The following is an 11,466-nucleotide window of genomic DNA, read 5'->3' on the forward strand; positions in this document are numbered from 1 at the left end:
GTCATCACTGATAAGCCACTACTAAATATATTGTAGAAACTTAATTTTCTGTAAATCTGCTTTGCAACTATTTGTATCATGAAAAGCGCAATACAAATAAACTTGAATTGAAAGTTGTATTGATTTACAAGGTCTGGCATGGGCTTGGCCCACCTCTGTTAACAGAATTTGTGAAACATACGTTAGTTTGCGATGTTGATAGTAGGTCTGTCATTAAAGGTGTTAGCGAGGTGCTGTGTAGGCGACTATCTTTTGGACAGTAAGTTTTAGTCTGTACTAGGGAGGAAATATTTGAATAGATTACTGCATTCAATAAGACAATGTTCTGTTTATTATTTTTAAATGTCATCTTAAAAAATGGATTATGATGAATTAGTTGTGTAAACATTATACTTAGATAATGTAAATAATGTGCTTGGAATATATATACACTGAACGCATAATTATTAGGCACGTTGATATTTCAATTATATATTTTTTCCAAGCACATTTTACCAATTCCAAACCACACTAATCTTAATAACTACTATTAATTTTGTCTTAACTTTTGCTGTCTAATGGTCATGTCTTAACTTTGCATTTTCTGTATTGCATTAGTTTTGAATATTTCACATGGGGATTTAATAATTTTTGACTTCTCAATCTGAGTTAAACCTCTTTTTTTGGCTCATTTTTTCTGTAAAAGAAAACATCTGCACACCTGAATACAAGGAGTTTTTCACTTCCAGCCTTCATGGAAAATTAAATATCAATTATAAATTATTAAATAAAAAATGAGTACTAGTTATTAAGATTGATTTGGTTTGGAATTGGTAAAATGTGCTTGGAAAAAGAAATATCATCAGAATACCAACGTGCCTAATAATTATGCACGTGGTGTATATATTTTTTATGTTGTGTTGTATGTGTGTGTATCTGTCTTTGTGTGTACCTGCCTAGGATCTGCAGATTTAAATTAGCAATATTGGTATAATCTGGCCTGTTTATATTTGTATTTCATACTAATATTTAATACCGTGCATTGTCCCAGTCAAATAAGTACATTAAAAAAAATGAAAACTAAATTGATGGAGCACCAAAGAGCAAAAGGGAGGGTAAAAAAACTGCAGTAAAATACATTTTATTCGAGTACACTTGGTACACTTCCATAATGTACTTAGAGTTCTCTATTTTCCTGCACAAATTTTTTCAGTTAATATACAAAAAAATACTCTTTAGTACTTAATATAATCTTTAGAACATCTAAGTTTACTCAACTGCTATTTTTGGACACCATAAATATGAACTAAAACGTGCTTTTAACACTTTTTCTGTAAAAAATAAAAAAAATAAAAATAATATAAATAAATGAAATTGTATTTAGTTGCCACTTGTAGTATAATTTAAACCATCTTTTATAGACTTACTACAGTCATGTTTACTATAGTAAACGCATGGTTGATTTTTATAAGGGCTATGACAAGCACTAAACTCGTCCATCTCTGGCTCAGCACCAGCCAAAGCACGAAAGCATATTTGAATTTAGCAGTTAATAACATTCAACAATAATCACACTGGTCTGGCTGTACGTGTTAAAGAGCAACTTTATGTCCATCAAATGTAAAGGGCTTCTCTCAAGTGTGAGACTTAACGTGTTTCATAAGGTTTCCTTTCTGAGTGAAACTCTTTCCACATTGTTGGCAGGTGTAAGGTTTCTCTCCAGTGTGAATTCTCATGTGGTCATCGAGGTGTTGTTTAAATGTAAAACTTTTTCCACATTGAGAACATATGAAAGGTTTCTCTCCAGTGTGAATTCTCATGTGCTTGTTAAGGTTTGATTTTCGAATGAAGCTCTTTCCACACAGATTGCAGGTGTAAGGTTTCTCTCCAGAGTGAGTTCTCATGTGGTCTCTAAGGTGTCCTTTTTGAATGAAACTCTTTCCACATTGTTGGCAGGTGTAAGGCTTTTCTCCAGTGTGAATTCTCATGTGGTCATCAAGATGTTGTTTATATGTAAAACTTTTTCCACAATGAGAACATGTGTAAGGTTTTTCTCCACTGTGAATTCTCATGTGGGTTTTAAGGTTTGATTTTTCAGTAAAGCTTTTCCCGCACTGTTGGCAGATGAAATAACTTCTATTTGCTGTCTTTTGAGCTCTTTTTTGTGAAGTCTTTTCAGTATGTGAGCAACTAAAGGATTTTTGTCCAGTCATGAAATTATATTTCTCATGCTGAAAATGATCTTCCTTTTCATTGAGTTCTTGACTCTCCTCTTTCCGTGTCATCAGGTCTAATGCAAAAAAGACAAATCCAGATTAACACTATTTTTAATGGTACAAAGAACAAACATCAAAATCAACAACGTGTAGATCTTATACACACTAAGCTATTAAAGGAGGTGTTAAAGGGATAGTTTACCCAAAAATTAAAATTATGTCATTAATGACTCACCCTCATGTCGTTCCAAACCCGTGAGACCTCCGTTCTACTTCGGAACACAGTTTAAGATATTTTAGATTTAGTCCGAGAGCTTTCTGTCCCTCCATTGAGAATGTATGTACGGTATACTGTCCACGTCCAGAAAGGTAATAAAAAAACATCTTCAAAGTAGTCCATGTGACATCAGAGGGTCCGTTAGAATTTATTGAAGCATCGAAAATACATTTTGGTCCAAAATATCAAAAAAAATAATCAAAACTACGACTTTATTCAGCATTGACTTCTCTCCCGGGTCTGTTATGAGCGCGTTCACAACACTGCAGTTTAGTGATATCCGGTTCGCGAACGAATCACTCGATGTAACCGGATCTTCTTGAACCAGTTCACCACAATCGAACTGAATCGTTTGAAACGGTTCGCGTCAACAATAAGCATTAATCCACAAATGACTTAAGCTGTTAACTTTTTTTAACATGGCTGACACTCCCTCTGAGTTCAAATAAACCAATATCCCGGAGTAATTCATTTACTCAAACAGTACACTGACTGAACTGCTGACCGAGCCAGATAACGAACGAAACATTGACTCGTTCTCGAGTCAAGAACCGGTTGCATCGGTTTTCGGATCACCGGTAGTGATGGGAAGTTCTGTTCTTCTCCGCGAACCGGTTCTTTCGAACAGTTTTTGCCGAAAACAGTTCACCAGTTCTTTTGCGCTCGACGTAATGACTTCATTGGCGATGATTGCCCTTGATTCAAGCCTTCGGTTTACCCGCGCTCATAACATTAGCACAGAATCAGTTCAGAATCAATCATCAAAAGAACCAGTTCCTGTTCAGACGCGCTGTGTGTCAGTCTGAATCACGCATGCACAGTATCATCAGCTCCTCGGTTCTCGAACCGGACACGTCCGACAGAAACGGTTCTTGACTCGAGAACAAGTCAATCTTTCGTTCGTTATCTGGCTCGGTTCAGTCAGAGTACTGTTTGAGTAAATGAATTACTCCGGGATATTGGTTTATTTGAACTCAGAGGGAGTGTCAGCCATGTTAAAAAAGTTAACAGCTTAAGTCATTTGTGGATTAATGCTTATTGTTGACGCGAACCGTTTCAAACAATTCAGTTCTATTTGGTGAACTGGTTCAAGAAGATCCGGTTACATCGAGTGATTCGTTCGCGAACCGGATATCACTAAACTGCAGTGTTATGAACGCGCTCATAACAGACCCGGGAGAGAAGTCAATGCTGAATAAAGTCGTAGTTTTTGATATTTTTGGACCAAAATGTATTTTTCGATGCTTCAAAAAATTCTAACGGACCCTCTGATGTCACATGGACTACTTTGTAGATGTTTTTATTACCTTTCTGGACGTGGACAGTATACCGTACATACATTCTCAATGGAGGGACAGAAAGCTCTCGGACTAAATCTAAAATATCTTAAACTGTGTTCCGAAGATGAACGGAGGTCTCACGGGTTTGGAACGACATGAGGGTGAGTCATTAATGACATAATTTTAATTTTTGGGTGAACTATCCCTTTAAATGTAATCTCATAACCTCTTCCCATTATTCGCAGTGATGGTGATTAAAAAAGAAAAAGAAAAGAGTATTACACATTTAGCAGACGCTTTTATCCAAAGCGATTTACAGTGCATTCAGGCTATACTTTTTTTTTTTTTTTTTTTATAATCTTTGCGGTAATTGGTCATGTGATCTCAACATGTCTGTCCACATGAGGCATCCCACTATGGGGCGCCGTTTGTAAAGCGGCTCACGCTGAAAATTACAGCAACATTTTGTCACATTTATCTTCAAACAATGTTTAAAAAACTGGTTTGAATTTTTGACGGTCACTTTTTAGCACACTTACAACAATATTTGTCAACTTACAGATATTTTAAATAGTTAAATCTAAATATTAAATGTTACACCTAAATGTTAACTCTAAATGCTACATCTAAATGTTAAATCTAAATGTTGTTTCTAAATCTAAATATTGAATCTAAACGTTTCAGGTGAAACTAAATATTTAACTAATATGCAAATTCAAAATGCTGATAACCGGAAGTGGCAAAATAAAAACTCGAGGTCAGTGTGTTTATAGCATCGTGTCAAATAAGTAATGAATAAAAAACATCTCATCCAAGGAAATTGGCTCTTGGACATGGATATAACATTCAGTCAAAGTGAGACCCTCGTGGCTGGCTATTATGGCTACAGGTCATAAGTCCCACACTTTTCATAAAAGTGACACTAGCCTACTCTTCAAATACAGTTTCTCCAAACATGTTTATTATTTTAGGAAGTTATTATCACGATAATCCATGTCCAAGAGTCAATTTCCTCGGATGAGATGGTTTTTATTCGTTACTTATTTCACACACACTGACCTACTCGAGTTTTTATTTTGCCACTTCCGGTTATCAGCATTTTGAATTTGCAAATTAGTTAAATATTTAGTTTCACCCGAAACATTTAAATTCAACATTTAGATTTAGATTCAACATTTAGATTTAACATTTACATTTAGCATTTAGATTCAACATTTAGATTTTACATTTAGATTTAGATTTAACGTTTATATTTATATTTAGATTTAACATTTAGATTTAGCATTTAACATTTAGGTGTAACATTTAATATTTAGATTTAACTATTTAAAATATCTCTAAGTTGACAAATATTGTTGTAAATGTGCTAAAAAGTGACCATCAAAAATTCAAACCAGTTTTTTAAACATTGTTTGAAGCTAAATGTGACAAAATGTTGCTTTTATTTTCAGCGTCAGCCGCTTTACAAACGGCGCCCCATATCCCACTCCATGTCAAATTAAACATTTTTAATTACAAAATTCATTACATTCTTCAAAAATATCATTCCTTTCTGTAGAGTTGGGCATTTTAATAAGGATCAAATGATTGAGTTCAGCTTTGAGAATAAAAACCGACCTGTTTGTTCCTCAGTATCTTCATGTTTGAATGTTTCTTCATTCTTCATGTCTTCACTCTCTTCTTTAATAAACTCCATCTTTGTTTGTTCCTCAGTATCTTCATGTTTGACTCTGAATGTGTCTTCAATCTTCATGTCTTCACTCTCCTCTTTAATAAACTCCATCTTTGTTTGTTCCTCAGTATCTTCATGTTTGACTCTGAATGTTTCTTCAATCTTAATGTCTTCACTCTCCTCTTTAATAAACTCCATCTTTATAATAGTGTCACATGGATCTGTAAGAGATTAATCAGATTCCTTAAGTATCGATAACACATATCTTCTATCTTATATAAGCAAGTGTGAAGGGCTCTCAATTCACTACAGAGCATTTGTGATATTTACAGTTTAATATTAAGTATCTTAGCTTTTTTTTTCATAGGAAAGAAATATGGTTCACTGATCAAAGCTGTACATGTTTCATCAACCAGCAAAATATGACAACATACTCAGGTGTTACTCCTCATCTATCATTTTTAGGAGTGAATGATGTTCAGTTTCTAAATATAAGACATATTAAGCAGTTTAATAAAAACACTTAAAACTGTAGAAGTATATCCTTCACTGGGTATTAAAAAAGTACACACAAATTTGATGATATAAGTTTTGAGAAAAAATGCCTACAATATATTATAATATATTCTTATGTCTTATTGTTATATTGTTATGGTCATGTCTTCATGAGATCTGAATTCTCCGCTGTAATACAACCTCTTGCATAACACAGTACAGTGATTGGATCATAAGAGTTCGTTCTCTTTAACAACAAAAAGAAAAGCTCGGAAAACTGATGATGAAGATGCATTCTCATTAGCCATGGCAGCCAATCACTCCAGATTAATGCGTATACATCACTTTTCGTGATGTAGGTTAAACTTTGCTTTTTGAACCTGAAGAACGAAATTGCTCCAAAAATGAAAAAAAAACAACAACAACTTTTTCCCTTAATAATAGACATAATGAGTGCTATTAATGTTTTCACTGATGTGCAACCTGCTCATATATGTTAACATCCCAAAAAATGTGTTTTAGGGATTCATGACACTTTAAAGTACAACAGTCTTATGAGTTTCTTCAACAATATGTATTTCTGTGGAGCTGGACATTCCACCATTACGGACGTGACATTTGCAGTCAAAACCTAAAATATAAATTCTCATAAATTATATTGATTACCAATATATTGAACCATCTCTTTATATTTTTCTAAACACCTTAAAATAGAGTCCAGACATCATAAATGAGGGAAAACATGCGTTACAGACGTGAAAAAAAAAAAAAAAAATTCTGCGATTTACAATGCACAAACCAGAAGCAACAATATCTGCCGAATGGAGTAGGGTTAACTATTTACAAAGCATAAAATACAAAAATGAAAATTTTAACTAAATTTATGTTTCACAGGAAAAATCTATGTTACAGACGTGACTGTTCTGAAAGCTGAATTTATCGGACTATGGAAAAGCCTATAGAAATGCTTTAAAAACTTTAACTGAGATGTCTAGTGGGTATTTAATAGGGCTGCACCTCACTAAATATTTTTCTTGTTAACTAGTCATTTGTTTAAACCATTAAGGGGCGGTCACACTGCACTTTTCATTCCATTGACTTACATTCATACTCATGCGAATGCGTCAGACCGGAAACTCAAGCTCATGGGAAAGATTTCGCATTTTGCTGCGTTCCAAATTTCAGGTTTGGTGAACTCTGACCTGCGAATTCGCAAAACGTGAAGACGTGTGACCAGTAGAAGATCGATACGTCACTGCGTGTCCTTTCTGTACAGAAATTTAAAAATGGACGAAGCGCTAATTGTAAGCGTAGCACATCATAGCATCTTTAAAAGATTATAAAAATCAAATAAAAATAGCTGCATGGTCCGTGGTGTCAATGGAAACAGGAACAGATGGTACATTTGAATGCGGACACATTTTATAATTTTTATTTTTGCAATGTGCTTGTCTTTTGTGACGGCATCGAAAGCATCTTATATTGTTCTCTCTCTGTCTCTCTGTCGGAAAAGAAACAATACAAGCACATCGGAATCCATGTTGTGATAACTGGGGGGAAACCTTGGTGCCTGATGTTATATCCTGCTCCTGCCCATATTCGCAGCAGCGTCCAAAAAAATTTCGCACGTTCAAAGTCTATTGTGACCGCCCCTTTAGGCTATTCAACTAATCACACATTTATATTAAATCAGTAGGCCTACTAATCCATAATAAGCTTCAATATATTCCGTGCTCAAGCACACGTATAAAGTTTACAACAAAGCACAGGCAAAGGTAGCCTAACGGTTATTAATGTATAGGAAAAGGAGAAATGTTAATTATTTATTAATAAACATGCAAGTAACTGCGCGACGCCTCCCCTTCATGCATTGATATTCCGCACAAACACTTAAACACGGGCCAAAAATATAGCACATTTATAGCCTCTATCTGTTAGGCAGCGGCTATTTGCACTAAGTGCAAATAGAAATTTACACTAAGTGTAAATAGCAATTAGATCCTATTTACATTAAGTGAACAGAGCATATTTTCTTAGCCATAGATGCTATTTACGCTAAGTGCAAATATCAGCATTTTTTGTGATATGCTATTTGCATTAAGTGCAAATAGCTATAGATTCTATTTACACTGTTAAAATAGCAGGACTTTCTGCTATTTATACGACTTGTTGCAAATAGACAATATCTGCTCCTCAGTTTTGTAGTACATTATAAAACAGTATGCAATAATAACTTATTGAGTGTAAATTTTAATTTTAATTCAAATTATTATTGTCCCTTATTGGGACAGTAAAGCCCCCCTACACCTACCCTAACCCTACCCATTACTTTACTTTAAACTTTTAAATTTTTTTCCCCTTCATTTTCATTGAAAATAAATGCTTTTCTGATGTGATTTGAAATTTGAAAAGGGAGAAAAAAGTTTGCCAAAAGGTGGATTCGAACCCGGGTCGATTGCGTCAAAATGAGTATGTCACACTTTTTACCATCTGCACCACTCGAGCTGACGACAGTCAACTGTCTTTCGTAATGTTGACTAGGCGAATCACACGTTGGTGGGTGGAGTTAGTGAAAGTGACGTGACATACAGCCAAGTATGGTGACCCATACTCAGAATTGGTGCTCTGCATTTAACCCATCCAAAGTGCACACACAGCAGTGAACACACACACACCCCATACACACACGCAGTAGGCAGCCATTTATGCTGCAGCGCCCAGGGAACAGTTGGGGGTTCAGTGCCTTACTCAAGTGCACCTCAGTCATGGTATTGCCAGCCCGAGACTCAAACCCACAACCCTAGGGTTAGGAGTCAAACTCTCTAACCACTAGCCCACAACCTAAATGGGGGGTCATCTCATTTATCACCAGTAAAATATGGAGTGCCACAAGGATCTGTCCTAGGTCCTCTGCTATTTTCAATATACATGTACATGTAATATACATTGCCCCTTGGTAATATTATTAGAAAATACGGGATTAGTTTCCACTGTTATGCTGATGATACTCAACTATATATCTCAACAAGACCAGGTGAAATTTCTAAATTATCTAAGCTAACAGAGTGTGTTAAAAATGTAAAAGATTGGATGACCAATAATTTTCTCCTATTAAATTCAGATAAGACAGAGATATTACTTATTGGACCAAAAAACATTACACAGAATCTAGTAGTTTACAATTTGCAACTAGACGGATGTACTGTTACTTCCTCTACTGTCAAAAATCTGGGTGTTATATTAGACAGCAACTTGTCTTTTAAAAATCATATTTCCCATGTTATAAATACAGCATTCTTCCATCTTAGAAACATTGCCAAGCTACGAAACATGTTACCTGTTCCTGATGCAGAAAAGCTAGTTCATGCATTCATGACCTCTAGACTGGACTATTGTAATGCACTTCTAGGTGGTTGTCCTGCATCCTCAATAAACAATCTACAGGTAGTCCAAAATGCAGCGGCTAGAGTCCTTACCAGGTCAAGAAAATATGATCATATTACCCCAATTTTACATTCTTTGCACTGGCTACCCATTAAGTTCCGTATCAGTTACAAAATATTATTACTTACTTATAAGGCCCTTAATGGTTTAGCTCCTGCATACCTAACTAGTCTTCTACCACGCTACAACCCATCACGCTCCCTAAGGTCACAAAACGCTGGACTTTTGGTAGTACCTAGGATAGCAAAGTCCACTAAAGGAGGTAGAGCTTTTTTGCATTTGTAAATTTGCATTTATCTATTTGTTCCTCTGTTTCTGCTGGGATTTATGTCCTGTGGTAACTAGGATTTACACAAGTCCAGTCTGGATCCAGAACACCTGAGAAGAGATGATGCCAACCCCTCAGAGGACCTCAGATGATGCTAACCCAGAGACAACATACAGAACTACCACATTTTTTTCTGTAAAGTTGCTGTGCAATGATTTGTATTGTAAAAAGCGCTATACGAATAAACTTGAATTGAATTGATAAGAGCGAGAAAAGAGATGAGCTGTTGATCATAATTAGCAAGGCCATACGTTGGCTTTGTACAGAAAGTTTCAATTTAATGGCATTAATAATTACTATATGATATAAACGTAATCTTTAAAACATTATCGACATGACACAGTTCTGAAGTGTCCCGACCTCATAAATCCAGCCCTTATAAATCCTAGAATCATCGCCGTTTAGACAAAGTGAGTTTATTTACTTTCCAGACAGGCCTCCATCTTTCTACAAAATACTTACTGTTGACATAAATTAAAAAGTGGGCAGTCTGATCTCTCATTTGAAAACATGAAATAGAGTCGAATGAAAATGTAATTTTATTTTAGGTGCACTCTTTATATCTGGTGGATGAACAGAGATTTCCTTCAAATTTAATTTAAAGCACGTGAATGCAGTAAAATACAGACCTAAATGCACACCTAAATGACCTAAATGTTAAAAGGGTTTTATTCTTTTGGTAAAAACTTTATTGTTTTCATGGTAAGGATGACTTTTGCATGGGATTGCACAAGGATCAAATGATTGAGTTCAGCTTTGAGAATCAAAACCAACCTGTTTGTTCCTCAGTATCTTCATGTTTGACTCTGAATGTTTCTTCAATCTTCATGTCTTCACTCTCTTTAATAAACTCCATCTTTGTTTGTTCCTCAGTATCTTCATGTTTGTCTCTGAATGTTTCTTCAATCTTCATGTCTTCACTCTCCTCTTTAATAAACTCCATCTTTGTTTGTTCCTCAGTATCTTCATGTTTGTCTCTGAATGTTTCTTCAATCTTCATGTCTTCACTCTCTTCTTTAATAAACTCCATCTTTATAATTGTGTCACATGGATCCCAGCTGCTTCAGGAGTTTTTCTGTGTGTTTGGACACTTTGTTCTGTTTAAGATGAGAATAATTAACAGAAAGAAATATAAATTCAAACTAAATCTCTGGGTGCGTCTCAATCAGCTCCCTAGTTCAGTAGTCAGCACACTTGAGAGGGAGTCAGTCAGAGTGAGAGTCAATGGACTTAAATCACCTGATGAGAAACAAACAAAAACTAACCTAGCACTCAGAACACAATATATAAGTTTCATATTTATTATTCACTGATTTGTGTTTATTATCTGATTTGTTGCTCTCTCTGTATTTACACTGGTTTGAGCAGCAGGAGTCGACAGCGTGCGTTGATTCGAATCACTGAATCATTTTGAAAGGCCATAGATTCACTTGACTCGGAGTTTTAAAAAGCTCCGTTTCTCCATCACTACTCGCCAGTGACTGAATTCGTGTTTATGATGAACTGATTCACAATATTGGGACGAAATGATCCGCACAGTTTCTGTTGCTCATGTGCTGAGCGCTTTTACATAACAGAAAAATCCTTCATTAATGTCTGATAGATAGATAAAGCATCAAAGCGTTACATTAGGTCATATTTAATTGCACAGTTATATACACAGTTATGTAAACGAGCTGTATTGACTTAAACACTTTAATGGTTAAAAGCACTCACTTTTCTCCCTGCTGAAAAAAACAATAGAAACCATTACAGAATTTGTAATGGTTTTAATG

General features: G+C 35.2%; 1 protein-coding gene across 1 annotated transcript; it reads right to left on the reverse strand.

The window, feature by feature from the left end:
• Positions 1 to 807: 807 nt before the first annotated feature.
• On the reverse strand, positions 808 to 5,422 carry LOC122137084 (gastrula zinc finger protein XlCGF7.1-like). The gene is made up of 2 exons (XM_042722513.1): positions 5,370 to 5,422; positions 808 to 2,269 (listed from the first exon to the last, which is right to left on the reverse strand). Exons 1-2 carry the CDS (start codon positions 5,416 to 5,418, stop codon positions 1,614 to 1,616), a joined length of 705 nt encoding a protein of 234 aa, XP_042578447.1. The 5' UTR covers positions 5,419 to 5,422; the 3' UTR covers positions 808 to 1,613.
• Positions 5,423 to 11,466: the final 6,044 nt, after the last annotated feature.

This window comes from Cyprinus carpio, chromosome B4 (assembly GCF_018340385.1).
Source record: "Cyprinus carpio isolate SPL01 chromosome B4, ASM1834038v1, whole genome shotgun sequence".
In the NCBI taxonomy this organism is placed as follows: Eukaryota; Metazoa; Chordata; class Actinopteri; order Cypriniformes; family Cyprinidae; genus Cyprinus; species Cyprinus carpio.